Source organism: Sceloporus occidentalis, unplaced genomic scaffold, assembly GCF_023333645.1.
Source record: "Sceloporus occidentalis isolate IW3139 unplaced genomic scaffold, rSceOcc1.0.p SCAF_43, whole genome shotgun sequence".
Taxonomy (NCBI): Eukaryota; Metazoa; Chordata; class Lepidosauria; order Squamata; family Phrynosomatidae; genus Sceloporus; species Sceloporus occidentalis.
The window spans coordinates 7,355,133-7,380,435 of record NW_028317023.1 but is presented as its reverse complement, the minus strand read 5'-3'; the positions used below and the strand labels follow the sequence as shown (position 1 = coordinate 7,380,435).

The window sequence follows — 25,303 nt, the reverse complement described above, 5'->3', positions numbered from 1 at the left end:
CGGTCTTCAGCACTTCTTATGAGGTCTATGAAATGGGGGGAAATGTTTTGGGTAGAAAAGCAGAATATCCAAAGTGTACCTCTGTGGAGTCAATCAGTACGATGTTGCATAATGATGGGCAGTTGGACCTCCATTTCCCAGGTCTTTCAAACAAATAGCTTTATCATAAAATGAGAAAAAATGGTGTTATGCCTTCATGCACTCTCAAAGCTAAACGCATTGTTAATGATTGAACCCTGCTACCATTCATCTGCTTGGCGTGCACATTAGCTTGCACATTTGGCCCATCTAGTCTACTAATTTTTCCTGATGTAAGGATTCAACCCCCAATGAGCCCTTGGTCCATTCACATAGTCAGGAAAGCCTTATGCCTATCTCATGCATTTTTAAATTCCCTGAATGCATTAGCGCCTGCCACTTCTGCGGAAATAATGTTCCATTCATCTGTCACCCCCTCTGTAAAGTAAAACATCTAAACCTCTCACCCTTTAGTTTGAGATTATGACCTCTTGTTCTAACATTTGTACTCCTTTCAAATAAGCTTCCCTCTTGACCTTTGTTAAATCTGTCTTTTGTTAAGTATTTAAATGTTTCTATACCATCTCCCCTTTCTCTCCTTTCCTCTAAGCCAGGGGCACCCAAGTTTTTTCTGCAGTGGGCCACTTCATCAGAATTGTATACGTGCGCGGGCCGCACTCATTTTTCACTGTGAGAAAATATGGCCTTTAATAAGATATGCAGATTAAAATAAAGTAAATGACACAAAACCTTTACTTTCCTCTCGCTGATTTCTGGGCCTAGAAAGTTTTGTGACTACAAATTCAGGATTCTGGATAAGTTAAAATGAAATAGTTCTATTTATCCTAGGGATACACCTAAATGAAAATTCTGGACCAAAACCAAAAATTCAGGTTTCACTTAGCCGAAACTGAAAATGACCCCCCACATACTTTTAATAAAAGTAAGTTGCACACCAAAATTGTACAAAAAATTATATATTATGATTGTTAACAGCAATCTCAGGCATACCCAGATTCCAGCATGTACTGGTTGGCTGGGCATTGTATTTTTTGTCCAATTTTAGTGTGTAACCACACTTTTATTAAAAGTAACACACCACAACTGTACAAAAAAAAATCAACAATATGACTTGGCATGATAGGAAAAGGCTCCAGGCACTCAAGGGTTCCATCAGGCAGATTTATTGAAGGAGAAGGACAACAACGTTTCGACCTCACGATGAGGTCTTTATCAAGTTAACCACACAAGTAAAAGTAAAAGTTTAAATAGCACAGGGGCGTACCTAGAGTATTTGGCACCCGGGGCGGATCCTGTAAGTGGCACCCCCCCCCCACCAAATGTAAAGACATCTACAAAATTATGTTAAGAATATTTATTGCACCAATTTGTAAACTGTATGTCAACTGTAAACAACAAGAAATCTGAAAAAATAAATTAATAACTTATAAGTAAAATAAATACCTTTAAATAACATTTACTGAACATATAATAGTGCTTTCTTTAATAACCCTCCAAAAAAAACAGCGTCCACATTGCCCACATAGAACCTGACCAGCACCCAAATTACACACACATAGGACGTGCCATCTTTGCCCCAAAACAGCCCAGCATGAGTCAGCATTGTTCCCAAACAACCGAGTGTACGCCATCTTTGTCCCATAAACACGCTACCTGTGCCATCTTTGTCCCATAAACACCGTGCCTGTGCCATTTTTGTCCCATAAACACCCTGCTTATACCATCTTTGCCTTTTTGACAAATCAACTATACACCTATGATTAACACAAACACTTTTACAGTCACTCACTAATTCACTTTCATTCACACAATTCATTCACACAATCATTTATTCTTTCACACAAATTATTTACACATATTCATTGATGCATTCTCACAAATTCATTAATTCTCTCACTCATTCAAACAATTCATCCACACATTAATCCATTAATTTTCACTCTCTCATTCTGACTCTTTATTTCAATATTCTTGCTACCCTCCTTTCTCCCTATCTACCCATTCTCACCCCCTTCTGCCCTATCTACCCCTTGTCACTCCCTTCTCCCTATCTACCCCCTATCCCCCCGTCTCACTCCCTTCTCCCTATCTACCCTCTCCCCCCTTTGAAGTTCACTTACCTTTCAGGAGTCCTGCGGTGGGGGTGCAAGGCCTCTGTCTCCCAGCTCTGCCACTGTATGGAACAGTATAGAGTGATGGGAGTTATGATGTACTTTAGAGCATAATTATATAATGAAAAAGACACTGGAAATGGTACAGCATAACACCCATCACTCTCACACATTTACCAATCCACATTTACCAATCCACACTTACCAATCCACAGATTCCACACATACCAATCCACACATACCAATCCACAGATTCCACACATACCAATCCACAGATTCCACACATACCAATCCACAGATTCCACGCATACCAATCCACAGATTCCACGCATACCAATCCACACATACCAATCCACAGATTCCACACATACCAATCCACAGATTCCACACATACCAATCCACATTTACCAATCCACAGATTCCACACATACCAATCCACAGATTCCACACATACCAATCCACAGATTCCACACATACCAATCCACATTTACCAATCCACATTTACCAATCCACAGATTCCACACATACCAATCCACAGATTCCACACATACCAATCCACAGATTCCACACATACCAATCCACTCTCACTGAATGATTTCCTACCTTTCCTCTTTTCTTCTTACAGCAGTAAGCTCCTTTTCTTCCTCTTCTTCTGTCTTCTTCGCTCCTCTTCTGTCTTCTTCGCTCCTCTTCTGTCTTCTTCCGGGTCAGAGGGCACGGACGGCAGTAGGCGCGGCTTCAGTATTGTGCGCCGGGATCTGACAACAAACCCCGGCGCACAGCAGCAGTTGCCGCATTGATCGCGAGGGAGCAGTATCGGAGGTCTTTAAAATCACTCAAGGGAGCCGGAGGTCTGTTAAAGACCTCCGATACCGCTCCCTTGCGAGCCTTCTCCTCCAGCGGCGGACATTACTGTCCGTCTCTGGAGGGGTGCCGGCAAGTTGGCACCCCCCTGATGAGCGGCACCCGGTGCGGACCGCCCCCGCCCACCGCTAGGTACGCTACTGAAATAGCACATATCAATAAATGGATAGCCAATCAAAAGACCGATCTAATCTAACACTATGTGTAGTATAATTGATAATCATGTATTGACATAAGTAAATATTCAAAAGTATACATCCCATAGTAAATAAATGATACTTGCAGATGTTAAAAGAAACCAGTGACAAATAAATAAATATATTAAGATCCATATGTATTAAATAACCAAAGGGAATATATTAAAAAAATACCCATAAAATATGTGCAATCAGTGTCTGTAATAGACACTTACAGAGATTTAACTAGTGCAGTTCAATGTATAAACAATCAGTGTTAATACTCCAAAGAAAGTGTGAATTAAGTCAAACCAAACAACCAAATCGGCAAAAGCAAGTATACTGATTAAAATAAGGGAAAAAAAAAGCAAACATTTGTCATCACTAAAGCGTGGTGACGTTCTGCGCATGCGCAAGCTTATTACATGCATGCGCATTATCTCTGATAAAATGGTGCAGGTGGTAATCACCACCATGTTAATTTAATTACCTCCTGCCCAATTGCCAAATGAGATGGGGCAGACTAGGGCTTTCCCATTTACAGCAATAAGAGATGCTGCTGCTTGAAGCATATTATGCTGAAATGTGAGTTCAGAAGGTGACAACGACCTCCCCATTGAAAACGGTGCATCACATTTTATTTTGAAATGAAAAATCCCTCAGAATCTCATCCAAACTGAATCAATCAATTTTGCTTGCCATACACAAGTCTACTGCTTATCAATTAAACTCTGTTTAAATGTATCCTTTAACTCTAACAAAATATTGCAACAGTTTTAATATGTAAAGGCAGCAGCAAAATAGAGGATAATTTGCATTGCAAAAAGCAAACAAAATGTAACATATTTCTTCATATCGCTTGGAATAAATTTATTAACCCACAAAACTCATGTCATAAACATTCTCATTAATAGGCCATTTTTAAAACTAGCTAAGTGGTTTGAGATGTGTTATGTCAAACTTAAAAAGGCCCATGTTACCAATTTTCATCCTGATCTAATTTGCTAGCATTAGATTGCCTGCATACTGTATTTATCAGAGCAGAGGCTCGAGAACAGATAAAAAGACTCTGGTAATATCTTGCTTGAGTGTAAGGTGTTCATTAAAACAAGCCATAATAATAACAATAGCTATTTTATAGCAAACGCTCTGTTATATGACATATATTAAGTCCCTGGTGTGTTGGAAAACCTGCTATATTGCAGTGTTTGAGAATTAAAGACTGTTAAGTCTTAAAATACCAACATGAATTTAAACAATGAACTCATGCTACATTGTGATAGTATGAGGACTATTGAGGTTTCATATTTTATTTGTTTTTTTAACTGCAAACAATCCACTTTTGATTTTTTTTTCTAATTAGTCATTGTTGCTTATATGCAAAGCCTATAGACATTTGATTTTTTTCCAAATAGAAGAGGAAGAAAACCAAATAGATGCCCCGATAAAGGTTTATCATATTTAGGAAGCAGCTATTCTATAGCAATAAGGTTGTTAACCAATTAAAGCGATTCCAGACATCCTGCGACAATTTTTTTTTTTTACTGCAGTACACACTGTACTTAGAAATCAGTCAAGGGATCGGCAAGATGGAGCAGTCTGACAGAGCTTATACTAGAACTGAGGGCTATATGTATAATTTTACTAGGGTATTCCAAATAATTATTTGGTTTGTTTCCCCAGATTCAATATGGTAGGGATTTATATAGATTTGCAGCACACTATATAAAATAAATGGGACCTTTTGTTTGTTTAGAGAACCTTGTTTTCTCAAATAGAGAAAAGTGCGATTAGGTCTATCTATTTTGATTATATTTGCATGCTTTTAATTACCCAGGAAACACATTTCTGTTACTGATTATTTTTTATTCATTTTACAGTTGGCCTTGAATTATGGTAGATCTGAGTAACCTGTTTAGAATGCGTGTGGAAAGATATGTTTGAATGCATGTAGATCCACAATGCATTGCACTTTAACACCAAAATGTTGTAAATGTGTGCAAGCTCCTTCTTTTGACATAGACCTCTCTTGACTGCGCCATATCCTCTGACAGTTATGATATTGGATCTAGTATGATCCATTGTTGCTCATGGCCACTGTCATTATTGATTCCTCTCTTCTCCTTTACCTTGAACATTCTGCCAGTATTAAGTAATGGGCATCCATAATCCCTATAGGGTATAGCATGTTTTGTGACCGAACTCATACCACTGCATAGAGAAAGGAGAGTGAGTAGGGCTTAGACTTGTGCATTTGGATTTGTACAAATTTAAACTTTACCGAAATTTGCCAATTATGTCGATTTGTATCCAGGAAAACGAGGAGTGTTGGCCAATGAAACAAAAGAAAATGAAGCAAAGAGATCAGAATTTTCGTTTTTTGTTTCTTTTTTTTTCATTCATGCTCTTGCACACTCCCATGTTCTCTCATCTATTTTCTTTCATGCTCTTTCTGAATGTCTCCCTACCTTCTCCTTCAACAGCTTTCTTATCTCTGTCTTCTTTGGCGCACCTCTGCTTCTTCTCTTGTACCTTCTTGATCTTCTGTCTTCTTTCTTCATCCGCTTCTTTAAGGACATGTTCTCCCAGTGAACTTCCACTTTCTGGAAGTGAATAGAGAGGCCAGAATAACGCAGATAGGTTCACTGAGAAAGAGAGGAACATAAATCTGTCTTCATTATTCTGGTCTCCCGATAGACTTATGCAAAAGGTTCTGCCTGGAAGCTCTGAAGAAAGAGCCTGAGCCAGAGATTGAGCAGAATGGTTCTTATTAGACTTGTGCATTCGTCTTCGGGCGAACATGAAAACGAATACGAAGAGTGCGTTTTCGTGTTCGTTCCGAAGACATGCCGAAGAGAAGACAGCTGCGGTAAAACGTAGTCGCTCGTACAGACTTTAAAAAGTTAAACCCTAATGAACCAACCCGTGCGGCAGATCCCACTGGTCTCCCTGTTCTATCAGTTAAATGTCCGTAGAAGCGACTTTATTGGTCGTTCGTACGGACATTTAACTGATAGAACAGGGAGACCAATGGCATCTGCCGGACAAGTTACGGCACCAGGAGCCTAAAAGTCTGTACAAGCGACCAACAGAGTCGCTCGTACAGACTTTTAAAACCCCAATGCTGCAACTTACCCGGCAGATCCCACCGGTCTCCCTGTTCTATCAGTTAAATGTCCGTACGAGCGACTTTATTGGTCGTTCGTACGGACATTTAACTGATAGAACAGGGAGACCAATGGCATCTGCTGGATAAGTTACGGCACCAGGAGCCTAAAAGTCTGTACGAGTGACCCTATTGGTCGCCAGCAGGGGGCTCGTCTGCCATCAACCATTGGCAGACGAGCCCCCTGCTGACCTCCAATAGAGTTGTTCATACGGACATTTAAACTCCTGGCGCCAGAGCTGCTGCGGTACGCGTTAACCCCATATTAACCCCTTAACCGGAAAAAACGAAGAAAAACCGAACACAAAGAATGTCCACGAATATTCGCCCGAAGAGAAGACAGGAACAGGTAAATATTTGCGGAATACGAAGATTTTTTTTTCCCCGAAGACGAGCATGAAGACGAACACGAAGAGCCCCCTGGTGCCCAAGTCTAGTTCTTATCTGCTGTCACTTTCCATGTTTCTATGTGTGAAAGAGCACAAAAGAGGGAATGACAACAAATTTCACTTTTGAATGTAAAATGCCGTCCAATTTTCATCTGAACCACAAGGGTAGGAAACAAATTAAGTTGTCTGAAAACATAATGAAAACTTTGAATCAGTTTTGGTCAATTTGCACAATTCTTCTATGTGTTATCCCTACCCCTTGCAAATGAGGTATGGGATAAAGGCGGCATTTGTTGCCCCTCCTTTTGGTTAATATCAGTTTCTGACCAACCAGCATTATCTGCTGCTTTGCAGAGCAGGAGTTTGCATTTAACTGAAAATGCAAGAATTTCTACTTTAATAGAAATTTTACATGTACAGTGAAACACGGAAAACCTCCACTCCAGGCTGGGGATATGGCTCAGGAGCTGATTGGCTATGCAACTTCTAGAGTTGTTATTCGTCCTGGTTTCACCGTGACTATCTGGGAATAAAGTGGTTATTCTCTTTAAGTCTTGGGAACCACTGGACTGGTGGTAGAGGCGGGGTTCAGCGGGGTCATGTTATTTTTTTTGCAATTGCATTTAGTGATAATGAGTAGAGGCGTGGAAGTATGTTATATCAATCAAATTAACCCTTTAAATCACTTGATGACACTATTTAGTGAGTCAGCACCAATGCTTAAATACATTTATTTTTCGCTCAAATTTCATATAACATAATATTTTAAAGATGCTATTTAATAAAATAGACTGACATTCCATAATATTTACTTTTGAAATATAGTTTGCCTTCTATTCGGAGGACTGGAGACAAAGGCCTTAATCAGTGGAAAGCAGGGACATCTGGTCCCCCTGGCTGAGAGGCTGTACAACACAGCCTTTGTGTTAGGCCACGAAACACCGTTTTAAGTCCCTGTAGAAAGCACTATGCTTACTAAGCATTATATCGTCTTAATTGAAACTCTGCAGCATGCCTCCCAAGTGTTCTTCTTTTCTAGGAGCAAAGAATGTTTGCTGGATATAAGTATCACAGTGTTCCACAATGCTAAAAGTCACAATAAACAGCAGGAAATGTGTTTATAAGTAATTGTAGAACAATAAAACATCATTGCTGTATTTTTTCTTCTAAGTACATTAATACGTTCCATAAATATCCATTAATAAATTCCATAATTGCTTAAAAATGTACGTACGGTTTTGCTTATAGTCACACCTGTAACTACCTCATCTAAAACCATAGTGTCCCTCTAAGGCCAAATGAAATCTGTTTTTGAGTGCCAAAATATTTTACATCATCTTAAGCAAAAGCATTGTTCTGTAAAACTAAAAGTGTTTATACTGTAAAATTGAATGCAAATTGCTTAGTACACAGCATGGGTTATGGACTGATGATATTGGGATTACTAACAGTTCTTAAGGGCCTACTGGAGGGGCCCTTAAAAAGCTAAGTGACCCCTTTTTTATACATGTTGCGCCATTTGGGTGTTGACCTCAGGACCTCGTCCCTCCACCAAGTGACTGGGGTGTGATTATGTTTTTTTATTTTTAGTTTGGAGGGAGACGCATGGGATGGGGTCTAAGAGGATTAACCCACCATATTCCAATAGGCAGGGGATGAGGGGAGCATGGGGACAAACATGCACCTCAAGGGACATTTTTTATATATTAACTCTCCAACCCAGTGGGAACAGGATGGGGAGTGTGGGGAAGGTATAGCTAGGGGTCTATGCCTCAGTTGGGTTAACTTTTAACTCAACTGACAACTCAACTTCTTAGTAACCAGACCAAATTAAGATAAGTACCGTATTTGCTCAATTATAAAATCGACCCTCCCAAAATTGAATATTAATTTAGAAAAAAAAAGAAAAAGCCTGAATATAAGACTACCCTATAAGAAAAAGTTAGTTAGTATGTGTCGGGTAGTTTAATGTATGTGTCTGCCTGGGTATGCAATGATCTGCCAGGGTGTATTAGTGTGTGTGCTTGGCTATATATATATATATATATATATATATATATATATATATATATATATATATATATATGTTTTCGTACGTGACTGTGTGTCTTCCTGGGTATGTATATTAGTGCCTGTGTATGAATCCAGGGTATGTATCTGTGTCTGGGTATTTTAGTGTGCCTGGATATGTGTAATGTGTGTCTGTATCTTAGCATCTGTCTTGGTATGGATGTTAGTGCCTGGGTATACATCTGCGTCTGCCTGGTTACGTCAAGTTGTGTTTGAGTTTGAGTAACTGTGTGTGTTAGTATGTGTGCGTGTGTTTTAGTGTGTCAGCAGTGAAGCTACACGCACTGCGACTGATCAGTGAGACAGAGGTATGAGAAATTGGATACATGAGAGAAGGAAAAAGAGGAGTGCTAATGAGAAAGCAAGGTTCAAATAAAAGGGGAGAGATAAAAGAGAAAGCGGGTAGGTGGGGAGAAAAGAGAGAGGGGGGAGAGATAAAGAGAATGAACAGGAGAGGTAAATGGAAAGAGGAGAAATAAAGATGAGAGACAGAGGGAAAGATTGAGGTAAAGATAAAGAGGAATAGAAATAAAGAGAAAGATGAGAAGAGATATCAAGAAAGGAGAGAAAGAAAAAGGAGAGCTAGAAAAAAGAGATAAAGGAACCAAAGAGAAGGTAGAGAAATAAAGAGAAAGAAGAGAGGGAGAGAAAAGGGTGAGATAAAGAGAGATGGAAGGAGATATGTTTGCTGGGGCAAGTCCTATGTGTGCAATCTGGGTGCTGGGGACAGTACTATGTGTGAAATATGGGTGGCAGGGCTGGCCTTTGCAGTGTGCAACCTTTGATCTATGCCTGCAATGTAGATGCAGATGAGAAAAGTAAGAGATGGGGAGAAAGGGGTGTAAGGGCTGTGTATATGTCTGTGTAAGCTAGTGTGTGTGTGTATGGGCAGTGTGTGTGTGTGTGTGTGTGTGTGTTTATGGGCAGTGTGTTTGTGTATGGGCACTGTGTGTATATGGGCAGTGTGTGTGTGTGTGTGTGTGTGTGTGTAAGCTTATGTGTGTGTATATGTGTGTGTAAAGGCAGTGTGTAAGGGCAGTGTATGTGTATATGTGTGTTTATGGGCAATCATGTGTAAGGGCAGTGTATGCGTATATGCGTGTTAATGGGCAGGTGTGTGTGTAAATGTGTGTGTAAAGGCAGTGTGTAAGGGGTGTGCAAATTAAATAACCTCTGGGGGGTACAATTTTGCATTCTTGCCTCAGGTGCAAAAGGAGCTAGCTACGGCTCTGGCCCTTTTTGTATAAGTGTGCTATGGCCCTGAGTTTCTTAACCTGGCCTTGGATAGTGGGTAAATTGGACACACTGTTTAACACTTGAAGCGTTGCTACTTTGTTCTTTGATTTTACTAATGCTCTTTACGTGTGGTTTCTCATTCTAATGTTATGTATTGAATGTGATATTCTGAGGGCACAGACGTTAATGAAGCGATTGAAATATAAATGTATAAAGAGAGATCACAGAACAAAGTCCAAAAGACACTCTAAGATAGGTAAAGACAAGTGTGAGATGAAGACACATTAGCAAATAAAGCAGATATTATTAATGAGAGAAGTTTGAAGACGACTAGGATAGATTTTTAATATGCATAGCAAGAGCGTCTTGATTATGAATTAATAATGCGAGATCAACGATTTTAATATCCATGGAGAGGTAAAACAGGTTCTGATGGAAAGCGTAATCACGAGAATAGCGTCTTAATCATTGATAATGTATTGGGATGTATTTGAGGTAATAAGAACAAATACTCCAGGATGATGCAGAGTTCTTTGATATATACATGTATTTTCAAGGAGTTAGGGCAAATGAAAATGGTTGTGATTGCAAGCTCTTTAGCTAGGGGCCACTAGCAAAGTTTGCCAGGGTACCAATGACCCAAAAATATAGAGCGGCCAAATCAAAGGTATTTTTAAGTACTTGAAGTTTCCTTGATGTCATGACTCTACACTATGTCTGGAATCCATTTTTTGTTTATAGTTTTATGCTGAGGTTTTTTTTTTCATGCAAGGTGCCATACTTTGATGAAGTCATTACGTTGGATTTAAATAAGAATCGACAATGGCTATCATGTATCAAACACTAAGTAAGTCACTGATTAAAGTGACAGGTTAAAATCCTTTATCAGCAAAATATTTGATCTATACAAAACTTGAACTTTAGGCTTACCTACGATCAGAAGTGACTTTCATTATAAATTACTGTCAAGGTAAGTAAAAAGTGACATGCGTTCACAAAATAAATTAAGAACTGACAATGTAACGATAAATTATTCAAGCTACATGCATAAATGGAATCATGAAAGTCGATTAACCAGATGTTTTCGTGTCCCATTGCTATATCAGCCTTCCATAAGATGGTTGAATGGGGAGACTTAGACAAGAGGAAGCAAGTGCAGGCTTACCATCCGGCACACTGGACCAATACCCAATGGGCCAGGGGCCTATAGGGCTGCAAATGTACCGATACTACAGCTCAAATAGACAGATGAGTTCCTGCAGTGTGTGGCAGCCTTCTGGATACGTCCAGGCCCATGCTGCGAGTGTATAAGCATGTTCTAACTTTCTTTACGTATAATGTAATTCATTGTGTGCTAGAGATTGATTTAAGACAAAATCTCTCAGCCACCATGGCCACAATAATCTTATATTAGGGGAAACCTTCTTGCGCATGCAGAGACAGAAAGAACCTGTATTTAGACAATTAATGGTGGATGTAATGTGTAAGGTGTTAGGGAAGAACAACAAAAGAGTAATCCGCCACAATACTGGTCTTATTGATCAGTGTTATTTACTGCTTCAAATAAGGCTTGTGACAATGAAATGTCAGGAATAAAGGACACTGAACATTGAGACTAGTTTCATTTCAGATTACTCTGTCCTGTTTTACAAGAGTTCTTGTAAATAGTATAGTGAATGCTATCAACATTACCTGCATAGTCTGCATTAACACTTTCTGTGCCAGGGGAAAATAAATTCAACGGTATTCAGGCATCAGGTTAATTTTGATATCTAATCAACCCCTTCACGACAAATCCCATACATGTACGGGCTCACAATGCATTGTCATTAATGGGTTTTAGGACAATCAGTTGTCCTTAAGGGATTAAAAAAAAAGTTAACAATATTTCCATTCCGAGCAAAAATAGTACAAATTAAAACCCATAGCAATATCTGTAATATCATATAATAATGGCAGTAAACAACAGATACATTTTCCATGTTAATACAGTATCTTCCATTGGCCCCAAGATAATGAAGTGCATACCTGATGACACATGCATAAAGGCCACTGTCTTCTGTCACAGTTGGTCGGAACCAAATGGCATCTTCTTCTTTGCTCATTCGTATTCCGTCAAAAGCAATTGGCTCTTCAAAATCTCCAGGCCCGGTACTTTTATACCACATCAAGCTGAGACCGGCACTTTGTGCCAATGTATAGTTTGCTCTAATATATCCATAAAATAGTGCACATTTTATACGTACAGGTTCACCAACCAAAACTTGATATTTTTTGTAATCCACAGACCAGTCAGTGCATCCATCAGCTGAAAGAAAACAGAAGTAGAAATGGGTGAAACTCTGTAGGATAATATAGCATGTCTAACATTTAATATGAACTTGTTAAAGGATGTCAACAACATTTTTCTGTATTTCCAGATGTGTTTAAGGCATTAAAACGTGCAGTTATATGTTGCTCTAAAATCTCTTTCCTTCTAGCAAAATCGTTAAGATATTACTATATGCATGGAGCTAGCTGCATAGAAATAAATTCACGGTATTTCATTTGTTGTTTGGTACATTACCAATATGTTAGATATTATCACCAGATTTATAGTCTTTGAAAATATTATCACAATAATACGTAAACGAAGGTTATTTGTGATTATTCTCAATTCCTATACTTTTATACAGTACATGTCATCCTATATGAATTTGCATAACAATGAACAATGACCCAGTGCCATTAAGAGGTGTTTGAATCGCTTGTAATGAAAAGGTTGGGTGAAAGACAAATCTGAATATTCATTTTTGCTATCTAGTTTCGTGTAATTTCTTTCTTTTTCAGGTACTGCAGTCATATTTCTTATCAAACAAGGACTACATCCAAAAGCAATAAAAAGTATTAACCACGCAGCAAAAGACTGTTTATTTTATTTTACTACTTTCTAAATGGACACGTAATCGGTTTTCTTCCTTACATCTCAGTGCAGAAACAGTTAAAACATTTTTTTTTTCAATCTGAACTAGAAGGGTAGTCGCTCTCTTTCCTGACTTTCATCACTGCAGTCCATTTTGAATAGCTTTGCCGGAGTACTCCTCTTATTCCATCATTCTTTATCTGCTGCCCCGATGTACCAATCCCTCCTATTGCTCCTCATACCTTCCAAAATTACATTTAAACACTCGACCCTTATCTCTCAGCATATAGTCTTGTAACCCTCCACCTTGCTCTGCCCATGACATTCTCTACTCCATGGATATCACCCCACTCTCATCGCATTTCCCCATGCTTCACCCCCACTCTCGATATTGCCTACCGTATTATGTTAGACTTAATGTTAATGGTATTGTATTGTATTGCCATGGATTTTAGCTGTGGCTATGACCATGTTTGGTTGGGACAGTTCCAACAACTGTTGTTCTAACACAATAGAGATGGTAGCGATAGTACACAAGAAAAAATGAAAACAATAAAAAATAGTACTCAATAGATAAATGTAACGTATATATCTAGAGCACCCTATAAACTACTGCATATATCACATTATAGTCACGTTCTTAGTATAGAAGTACAGGCAAAAAAGGTGCAATATTAAGAGCCAATAAAGCCCTGGACACTTCCTTATGTTTCGGCTGTAGAAACCGTTGTCAAAGAGAGTACCTACATACATCCCAACTATTGATCTGGTCAGTATACCAATGTAATACACTAATAGGAAATTGCACATGGGCCTTCTAACGGTGGAACATGATGTGATATTAAAGCTACGTTAACATAAAGTGAACGATATATATATATATATATATATATATAGCTTGGATGAAATAAGAGAGAAAGGGGATGTGATAGAAATATATCTAAGACAAGACCATGGACCCACTAAGGTCTTTACCAACTAGGCCAACTAGATGGGCCTAATGGTTCTGCTGTCAAATTCTATGTCTCTATGTTACAAAACTACTCATGACCACAAGTATGAGCCGGTCTCCCAACAACTGCAAATACAAAAAACTGACAGTGTAGTTTTGCATAAATGCCAAATTGAGTAATGCCTATGATATAATATTTCACATCTCCTATATTCTTTTTGAATAATAGTCCTCTGTCCTTTTCTCTCCCTGAACCCCTATTGTCCCTGGGGAGGGACACCTCTGCCGCTATCTAGTTGGAGTGGAGGGCAAGTGGAGATCAAAAACAAAACATAGTGTTCAACAGATTTAATGGTCTATAGGACCCTTCCTGTATACGTGTGTGATATTTTATTGCTTGAACCTGGGACTGTATGAAAATGCATAATATGATTTCACAGCATTATACAGATGATTTCATCTGCAAGTTGAATATCACATTGGTTTAAATGGTTTTTTTTAACCCTGCTTAAGGCTGATCTATAATATTAAATCTAACAGAAGTAGAATATAATAATGCATAAGTGACAAAAACCACAGAAATATCTTCTCAGCTGGTCATCTTTATTTTTCCCTTGTTTGAAGAATCAGTGTTGGCTTGGAAACCATTACTTAGTAAAAGCAATTTACTCATATAAAAGGTTTAGTGTTATATGCGATACATTACTAGGTTATAGCTCCTGCATTTTCCCTGTTCCTATTTTTATTCTGCGCTCACCCAATGCAATTTACTTTGTGTACTTTAGACTGACTTTTGCACTTTATTGATTTCAATTTCTCTGCTACACGTTGGTTACATCTGAGCATATTGCACGTCTCGCTGTATAATAAAGCAAGGCTTAAATACAGCTATGTATTTTATTTTCAAAATGTTCTCCATGGAGGAGGCAGAATATAGATACATAATGTTTGTGTTGAGGTACTTTAACATACTGATTATCTATTTATATGACAATATAATTTATAACTAGACTCCAGATTGCCTTAAAATGTTCTATAACAGATGAATTTATATATTCTAGTATTCTGGCGCATCACGTATAATACATAATACTTTATCCATCTATCTATCTATCTATCTATCAATCATCAGTTAATGGTAGATCTTTTAGTAACAACCAACATTTTATGTTTATGAACAATTATCAGAAAATTACCCAACACTAGATTTTACGTCATTTTCTTTCTCATGTTAATAGAACATAATTCCTGCCACCTTTTTTCTGATGTTGGTACCCCTGCCCAACAGGCTTACAGCCAATGATATATATATACCGTGCCAATGGATGCAAAGCTAAACTCATGACAAAGCGAGCATTGGGAGCACTCATAATCTATTATCTATTTATACACACACATGTGTATCTGGAGAAATGGTGCACACGTAATGTACTCAGCTGTTTACAGTGAAATGCGACAAAACATGAGCACTTACAAACGTCCTATTCTATATTGGTCATTGTTTGAGTCATCAGAAAATGCAAAATACATCTGGCACTCGCAAAACACAAACTCTGCACTAGAAATCTAAGCTAGAGAAAAAAAAAATGTAAAAGATATTTTTTATATGACTAAAAATACACTGGCACCTTGGATGATTAAGGTGGCATTCCCAATAACTGCCCCAATACAGGTAAACCAATTCTCGAAATAATAACAAAATGTGTTAGGGCTGCATCTGAAGACTAGGAATAAAATAATTGCTAATGAAAAGGAAATTGACAAGGATTATCACAACAGTATTTTGCTAGTTGTATTATGCCTACTCTTACAGATCAAGCAGTTATGTTCTATATATATATAGGATAACAATACAAATATGTATTACAGTGCTATACAGTAATCCTTCAACGTATAATCTGACACTTTCCATAATATTTGCAACCATAGGAATAATAGACATCCCACATACAAACAAAAAAATCTAAAATTTGCAAAAAATCAATATGTGATAAAGTAGAAAAGGTATATTTATAAAAGTATGAAAGGTGTATATATATATATATATATCCCCAATGACAAACATCCCATGAACACTATGATCGATGATTAGTAGACTTGTGCATTCGTCTTCGGGCGAACATGAAAACGAGCACGAAGAGGCCGTTTTTTTGTTCGTTCCGAAGGAACGTAGAACAGAATACAGTGCCGGCAAACCGTAGGCGAAGACGAAGACTCACAATCACGAAGATTCGAAGATTCTTCGTGATCGTCTTCGTTTTTGCCGCGCAACCGCCAAAATTTCAAACAGGAGTGAGCTGATCCTCGTCTGTCCAATCAGCTCACTCTTGTGACGTAACGCTAAGGGTCTCGTCCAATGCCTGTGCTGCTGTTTTTTTAATTCTGAAGGCGCCTTTATAAGACCAGAGCTTGCCTGAGAGATCCATTCATTTTTCGCTGTGACTGCTTTGGCAACACTGCTGTGCTGCATCCGAGCGTTACAGAGAGAGATTGTTCTGTTCTGTGTGAGACTGGTAAGCCTTAGCCTGCCATTTCTCACTGTGTACTTCATCCTCACTTCAGTGCTACTTAATTAATATATTTAATAATAATAATTTGATTAATTTAATTTTTTTAAAATTAATTTGTCATCAACTTTAGTGTAAGTGCTGTTGAGTTGACAGTGCACCCAGTGCCTCAGTGGCACTGGGGTGCCCTTGCCCTGGGCTGGCACTAGTGCCTATTGCCTGTCCTGCTTAAATAAATTAAATAGAATTTATAAATTACAATTTAATAGAATCTATAATTTAATAGTTCATTATAATATTATATATATATATATATATTTGTCAGTCATATATATATATATATACTATAGTATACTAGTGTAGAGTGTACTGTAGACATTCATCTACTAGTGTCTAATTTAAAATCAGTAATATTAATTAATATAATTAATAATTGAATTCATTATAAAATTATATATATATTTGTCAGTTATAGTTAGTAATAGTATACTAGTGTAGAGTGTACTGTAGACATTCAGAACATCTACTAGTGTCTAATCTAAAATCAGTAATATCAATAATTCTCTAATTCTTTCTTATCTTAATAGTTAATTAAATTAGCTATAAATAAAAGTAATAATATTAATTAATTACTACTAGCGTATAGTTCAGCTAATCTTATTAGTACTGGTGCTGCAGCTCTATAGTTTGTGCTTTGTTTTAGCAACAGTAAGAGACCAAGTCAATTTTTCTTAATTAATCTTTCATTTTATTTCATTTGTTTTGCTCACCTCAGTCCATCAGTGAAGTGAACTTGTTGGGCTAGTGAGTGCAGCCGCATAAGTGCTGTGTTTTTTTTTTGATCAGCAAGCAGTGACGTTAACTGTTTTGCAAAGATTTTCTCATTTATTTTACATTTTATTTCAATTTTATTAAAAGTACCCTTAGTGTTTTGCTCACCTCAGTCCATCAGTGAAGTGAACTTGTTGGGCTAGTGAGTGCAGCAAGCAGTGAAGATAACTGTTTTGCTGTGACATTTTATTTTATTTCTAATTCTTTTCAAGAAAAATTGACTGTGACGAGCTGTACTAAGCAAAGCTTCAAGCTACTAGCTGTAGTACTAAAATAATTCTAATCTTCTTTAATCTTAATCTATAATATATTATAAATAATAATATTCTAATTCATAATCTATAATATAAGTAATTCTAATTCTAAATTCTAATTCATAATCTATATTCTTCTATCTATAATACATAATATATAAGTAAATTAGTTCTAATCTATTAATATTATATAACTTAATATTAATTAATAAATCATATACTGAATCTGATTTAACCTCACTTTAGCTTAGTGGGTTTGAGAGCGTCTGCCTAGAGGTAGACTTATAGTAAGGAAATATAGCTTTAGGCTAGCATAGTGGTAGGCTAAGCTCTTAGGCCCGTGTAAATTCAAATTAAAAATAAAATACTGCTAGTTATTAAATAGTTAATCTTGAGTTAATAATTTCAATAACTTTAGGATTTTGGCAGATTGCACACAGCACAGTGCAGTAGTGCATAGTTTTACTTTTTAAGCAGTAGCACTGAAGAGAACTTCCTCTAATTTTTTTGTCTTTAATTCGTTTTTCCTTTTTTTTATTTTTATTTTTTTATTTTTTTTTTTATAGTTTTTTAAACACTACACTACACTACACTACACTACACACACAACACAAAATTTGAAATGGATCCTCCTTTTGGGACTAAGGAGGGACAAGCTCCATCTACCACCACCACCACCACCACCAGCACCACCACCAGCACCACCACCAGCTCTAAGATGCAGCCTTTGCGTCAGTCTAGTCGGCTCTCGCTTATCATTTGGGGAAGCATTGCTTGAAGGATCATCAAGTAAAGGAAAGGCACCAAAAGCAGGCAGTAGTAGTGCGGCTAGGCCCACAAGCTCTATGGTTTTTTACGGAAAGCCTAAAGCACCAGAAGCACGTTCAAAGTTAAAGGGTAGCACAAGTAGTACCAGCCCAGTGACTAAAAAGAAGTGCCTTTTGCCCCAAGCAGCATCTTCCCCATCCACCAGCAGCATGCAAGGTACCAAGCAGAGCCAAATTAGCAGCAAGACTCAGAGGGGTCCCAAACCAAAGCGATCTCATTCCTTTGTAGGGAAAACCACCACCACCACCACCCCCGCCTCTACCACCACTAGTGCTGCGCCTACTGTTCCCACTGGTACCGCCACGCCATGTCCTCCTAGTACCTCTAGCAAGCCACCAAGTCCTTACAAAATTTTTGTAAAGACAGTTAGAGAGAGGGCTACACATAGTGGAACTCCACCTAGCGAGGTAGCAGAGGAGCCTGAGACTGAGAGGCCAAGTGCAGAGTCTATTCTTCCTGCTCGCACTACTACTAGTCACGAGTCTCACGACGATATCAGTCTTAGCTCCAGCCTAGCAGGAATTCCATTCGATCTGGCTAATGAAGAGCTAGACTATGAGCCAGAGGAAGTAGAGGAGATGAGTGGTCAGGAATCAGATTCCTCAGGGAGCAGTGTCCAAATGACTAGTGCACAATTTTCCCCTGAGCCTCCACCTTCTCCGCTACGATCATCACCATCACCACCACCAGCAGCAGCAGCAAAACCTAGCAAATCTAAAGCAATTAGCAGTCCCACTATGGCCAGTACTGTTACCACCAGTCCCACCACCACTAGTTCTGCCTCTGTTCATCCACCCCGAGCAGTAAGAGCAGCACCCAAGGCACACTCCAAGGCTATGCGCGCCCCAATTTGGGAGCACTTTGAAAATGTTGAAGAAGGGCGCTATGGAAAGTGCAAACATTGTGGGAAGCTAATAAGCAGAGGGAAAGTGTCTGGCCATTTTACCAGTGCTAGCATGAAGCATCACCTCAGCACTCAACACAACGCTGTGCTATTGGGGAAAGATGCAGAGGTAAAACTTAGTGCAGGCAGCATAGCTGGTGGCCGTGGAAAAACCCCAACAGCTTCTTCTTCTGAGCCAATAGCAGCAGCAGCAGCAGCAGCAACTAGTGCTGGCAGCCAGAGACCAAGGCAGGTTGGAGCACTGCATGCCCAGCCCACCCTGGAAGAATTTGGGGCATTCCACTCCAAGAGAACGATGCCCAAACAGCAGGCCAATAAAGTAACGCGACTTATTGGTCAGTTCATTGCTGTTGGAGGGGCATCCTTCTCCATGATTGAAGGGGAGCCTTTCAAACAATTGATGGCGGCTGTGGCTCCACAATACACAGTTCCGTCACGTTCCACTTTCAGCAGGAACATTGTCCCCTCGCTGTATCGGTCCTGTGTTGCAGCAGTGAAAGAGGAGCTTTCCAAGGCTGCTGGTCAGTGTGTTCATTTCACTACAGATTTGTGGAGTGCACCTAGCGCCCAGCATGCCTTTCTTTCTTTGACAGCACACTGGTGGCAGCCCGGTGTGTCTAAGGAAGTTGCTGCAGCAGGCTACCGATCATTCCTTCTCCATGCAGAAGTGATGGATGAAAAGCACACTTCCCAAAATATTCTGCATGCGATTAGGAAAATGTTTAGCCTTTGGGTGGGAGCAGAGGCGGGCACCAATGTTGAAGTTGGTTTTGTGGTAACTGACGGAGGTGCCAATATGGTGAAAGCGCTGCGAGATGGTCATATTGTTGGTGTGCGCTGTGCAGCCCACATCATCCATCTTGTAGTGAAGGCAGCAATGTCAGAAGGAACTAATGTGGCAGCAGTAGTTCTGTCCCGCTGCAGAAAGATCGCTGGGCACTTTCACCATAGTGTTAAGGCTAGCCAACTTTTGAGGGAAGAGCAAGAGAGGTCAGGTCTTCCCGTACACTGCCTACGTCAGGATGTCAGTACACGGTGGAACTCCACGTTAGACATGCTAGAGAGGATTTTGGAGCAGCAGAGGGCAATCCATAATCTTGCCTCAGAGCACAATATTGGGATTACCTCTCCATTGAATAGGGAGGATTGGACAGTGATCGCCCAGCTAGTGGCAGTCCTTAAACCATTCAGGGATGCCACAGAAAATTTAAGCTCAAACACTGCCAGTCTGGCCCAGGTAATCCCAGTGTTCTCCCATCTAGGCAGCAAGATGGATGTGTTCCTTGGAAACCGTGAGGCTGTTCAAGGTGGCACTCTACATCCTGACGTAGCAGCCATAGTCAGGAAGCTGAAGGATCTGCTAAAAGTACACCTTCGCAAGCGAATGGAAGAGAGTCCCGAAATGATGCTAGCGTGCCTTTGTGATCCAAGAATTAAGGGAAAGCTAGCTTTGAAATTCAATGTTCTCAGTAGCTACCGGGAGCAATTGGTCAACAAGGTGCGTGACTGGCAGCGTAAAATGGGAATGCTGTCCGAGGAGGGTGAGGTGCAGGAGGAGGAAGAGATGATGTGGTCTGCTACCCCTAGCAGCAGCATCAGCAGCAGTGCCACAAGCAGCACAACACAGCTGAGTGGAGCAGCTGCGTTTTGGGAAGAGGCACTTGGCAGTATAGTTGGACCATCTGACAGAGCTAGCAGCAGAAAGGAGAGTAGTGCTGCTGAAATGGTCAAACTTTACCTCTGTGAAGTTCCTTCTGCTCCTAATGTTGATCCTCTTAGCTACTGGGATGAAAAGAAGAGTGTGTGGCCTGCACTCTCATGGGTTGCGCAGCAGCTTCTATCATGTCCGCCAACCACTGTTCAAAGTGAGCGCGTGTTTTCTATGACTGGAAACATACTGAGTCCACAGCGCTCACGCATGGCACCTCATCTGATGGAGCAGATTGCCTTTCTTAAATTCAATCTGCCCAAATTGGGTTACCCAGCTCTTAGCTTGGAAAGTTAAATTTTTTCTCTCTAATGTTTAAGGTAGTTTCTCCCCCTGGTTGCACTTGCTGCGGTGTGGCAATGCCTGCTACCTCCGCTGGTGTAGCCAATTTACGCTAGGGCCTAGTGTCTGAGCTCTGTAAGTCCGCTCCCAAACGCCTAGGACTGACAGTCTTTGGATGCTTTGCCCTGGGGTGAAACAGGTGAGTGGGTCGTCAATTGCCCACTCATTCACCTTTTTCCGTTTCCAACGCTGCTGCTGGTGGTGGTGCCAGTATCTTTTGCCAGTTCGCTTCCTGGCTGAAATCATGCCTCAGATGTCCCTAATGGAAAGGGTAGTTTCTCCCCCCTGGTTGCACTTGCTGCGGTGTGGCAACGCCTGCTACCTCCGCCGGTGTAGCTAGCTTATGCTAGGGCCTTGTGTCTGAGTTCTGTAGGTCTGCTCCCAAACGCCAAGGACTGACAGTGCTTGGATGCTTTGCCCTGGGGTGAAACAGGTGAGCGGGTCGTCAATTGCCCACTCATTCGCCTTTCCCAATTCTGCTGCTGCTGGTGGTGGTGCCAGTGTCTCTCTTCAATGCCAGTTCGCTTCCTGGCTAGTGTCATGCCTCGAATGTCCCTGATGGTAAGGGTAGTTTCTCCCCCCTGGTTGCACTTGTTGCGGTGTGGCAACGCCTGCTACCTCCGCCGGTGTAGCCAGCTTACGCTAGGGCCTTGTGTCTGAGTTCTGGAAGTCCGCTCCCAAACGCCAAGGACTGACAGTTTTTGGATGCTTTGCCCTGGGGTGAAACAGGTGAGCGGGTCGTCAATTGCCCACTCATTCGCCTTTTCCAATGCTGCTGCTGCTGCTGCTGGTGGTGGTGCCAGTGTCTCTTCTCTGCCAGTTCGCTTCCTGGCTAGTGTCATGCCTCAAATGTCCCTTATGGTAAGGGCAGTTTCTCCCCCCTGGTTGCACTTGCTGCGGTGTGGCAACGCCTGCTACCTCCGCCAATGTAGCCAGCTTACGCTAGGGCCTTGTGTCTGAGCTCTGGAAGTCCGCTCCCAAACGCCAAGGACTGACAGTGTTTGGATGCTTTGCTCTGGGGTGAAACAGGTGAGTGGGTCGCCAATTGCCCACTCATTCGCCTTTCCCAATTCTGCTGCTGCTGCTGCTGGTGGTGGTGCCAGTGTCTCTTCGATGCCAGTTCGCTTCCTGGCTAGTGTCATGAATCAAATGTCCCTAATGGTAAGGGCAGTTTCTCCCCCCTGGCTGCCTCTGTCTGCGGTGTGGCAACGCCTGCTACCTCCGCCGGAGTGGCCAGCTTACGCTAGGGCCTTGTGTCTGAGCTCTGGAAGTCTGCTGCCAAACGTCTAAGACTGACAGTGTTTGGGTGCTTTGCCCTGGGGTGAAACAGGTGAGTGGGTCGCCAATTGCCCACTCATTCGCCTTTTCAATGCTGCTGCTGGTGGTGGTGCCAGCATCTCTTCTCTGCCAGTTCGCTTCCTGGCTAGTGTCATGCCTCAAATGTCCCTAATTGTAAGGGCAGTTTCTCCCCCCTGGCTGCCTCTGTCTGCGGTGTGGCAACGCCTGCTACCTCCGCCGGAGTGGCCAGCTTACGCTAGGGCCTTGTGTCTGAGCTCTGGAAGTCTGCTGCCAAACGTCTAAGACTGACAGTGTTTGGGTGCTTTGCCCTGGGGTGAAACAGGTGAGCGGGTCGCCAATTGCCCTCTCATTCGCCTTTCCAATTTTTCAATGCTGCTGGTGGTGGTGGTGGTGGTGCCAGCATCTCTTCTCTGCCAGTTCGCTTCCTGGCTAGAGTCATGCCCAAAATGTCCCTAATTGTAAGGGCAGTTTCTCCCCCCTGGCTGCCTCTGTCTGCGGTGTGGCAACGCCTGCTACCTCCGCCGGAGTGGCCAGCTTACGCTAGGGCCTTGTGTCTGAGCTCTGGAAGTCTGCTGCCAAACGTCTAAGACTGACAGTGTTTGGGTGCTTTGCCCTGGGGTGAAACAGGTGAGTGGGTCGCCAATTGCCCACTCATTCGCCTTTTCAATGCTGCTGCTGGTGGTGGTGCCAGCATCTCTTCTCTGCCAGTTCGCTTCCTGGCTAGAGTCATGCCCAAAATGTCCCTAATGGTAAGGGCAGTTTCTCCCCCCTGGCTGCCTCTGTTTGCGGTGTGGCAACGCCTGCTACCTCCGCCGGAGTGGCCAGCTTACGCTAGGGCCTTGTGTCTGAGCTCTGGAAGTCTGCTGCCAAACGTCTAAGACTGACAGTGTTTGGGTGCTTTGCCCTGGGGTGAAACAGGTGAGCGGGTCGCCAATTGCCCACTCATTTGCCTTTCCCATTTCCTTTTCCATTTCATTATTTTCCTTCTGATACACAACCAACCAAACATAACACACACAATAACACATATAACACATATAACACACAGTGACATCACACATAACACACATACACACACACTTACAATGCACAAAACACAAGGACCTTTTCCTTGTTATTTGCCCTGGCCTTCACTCACTAATAGCATTACATTAACACTATAACTCACACTTCACCCTATAACATTTTTCCATCCACATACCTGCCAACAGACCCAACTTTTTCAGGGACAGTCCTGCTTTTTTCCAGTCCTGTCCCATCTAATTTAGCTAAACTAGGTATGCAAAATGCAAATACACATAGGTAGTTATAGCTCGGTAGGTAACGCTACTATAAACATTTAATAAATATAATCAAGTACTAAATAATAAATCTAACTTTAAAATACATTTAAATAAACCCCTATTTTTTTAAAAAAAAAAACATTAAAATTAAATTATTATTATTTAGACATAATCCATCTTTAACCAAACCAGTGCACTGCTACTAATCTTAAACATAACCGTACATTAACCCTAAGCTATTTTTTAGTTCTTGTCCAACATTTTTCCATCAGCATACCTGCCAACACACCCAAGATTTTGGTGGACAGTCCTGCTATTTTCCAGTCCTGTCCAATAAGTAAGTTGGGTTGTTGCAAAGTATGCCATTGTAAATAGGTAGCAAATGTTAGGCATGTAAAGTGGTCCAAAATCAATTTAAAAATGTAAAATATTCCCTATTCTTTTATTAAACATCTATGGACAGTACACCTCGGTATGTGTGTGCAACTCTATTGGTCGTTTCGGCAGGGGGCTCGCCTGCCATCAACGAATGAAGTGCATTCTGCAGTTCTGCAATTCACTCGTTGATGCCAGACCAGCCCCCTGCCGAAACGACCAATAGAGCTGCACACACGTACCTTCACGGCAGCTGCTGCTGCTGTGATGTGTTATTAACCCCGTATTAACCCCTGCTAGGCAACCAGGAGGAAAACGAAGATTAAACGAGCACGAAGAATGTCCGCGAATATTCGCCCAAAGAGAAGACAGGAACGGGCGAATATTCGCGGAATACGAAGATTTTTTTTTCCCCGAAGACGAGCACGAAGACGAACACGAAGAGCCCCCTGGTGCCCAAGTCTAATGATTAGTAGTTACAAAAAACTAGGCATTTGGTATAAAATGTATTATATGTTATCCAATGTATTACTGAGATATTTAAATACATAACTGACCATACCTGAAAAAGTAACAAATGAGTTTTGATGGCCAGATCATTGCATTAAAAAAAAACAACTTGAACCTAAGGCAAGAACCAAGGACTGATTGAGGTTTCAGTCTTTAAAGAAAGAAAAATGGGCAGACTAGATGACCCCAATGGTTTTGTCAAAAAAAAAAAAGCAAAGTAAAAATCTTTAGCAGGGGGTATTTATGGGCCAACTCTTAGTGATTACAACCCACAGTCTAAGCCAGTTTAACTACATTAATTGGAAGAAATGTATCCCAACCCTGTATGATAAGATGGAGCACTCTCACCTCAATTAGTGAGACAAGCATATACGTCATTTCTCTATTATGATTATATGATTATTAAGAAAGCATATTAAGAGAGCATTGCAATAAGAAAGGTTAATGATACAGATATATCCATGTTATTCAACATTCCTCATCCTGTTTTTTCATATATTTATCAAGGAATTCTAGGAGGAAACAAAGTCAAAAGCTGAAGGATACACGCAGGGCTA

General features: G+C 40.7%; 1 protein-coding gene across 3 annotated transcripts in view; it reads right to left on the bottom strand.

Moving 5' to 3' along the window:
• The window catches only part of LOC149289826 (interleukin-1 receptor accessory protein-like 1), a 496,443-nt gene that overhangs the window by 266,806 nt on the left and 204,334 nt on the right, over positions 1–25,303 (bottom strand). For 2 of the 3 annotated variants that reach the window (XM_089490311.1, XM_089490312.1), the window contains exon 2: positions 12,080–12,359. In XM_089490311.1, the coding sequence (XP_089346437.1) occupies positions 12,080–12,359 (280 nt within the window). Of the gene's footprint in view, positions 1–12,079; positions 12,360–15,244; positions 15,271–25,303 lie in introns of all 3 variants that reach the window. The other variant, XM_089490310.1, reaches the window with a different exon arrangement.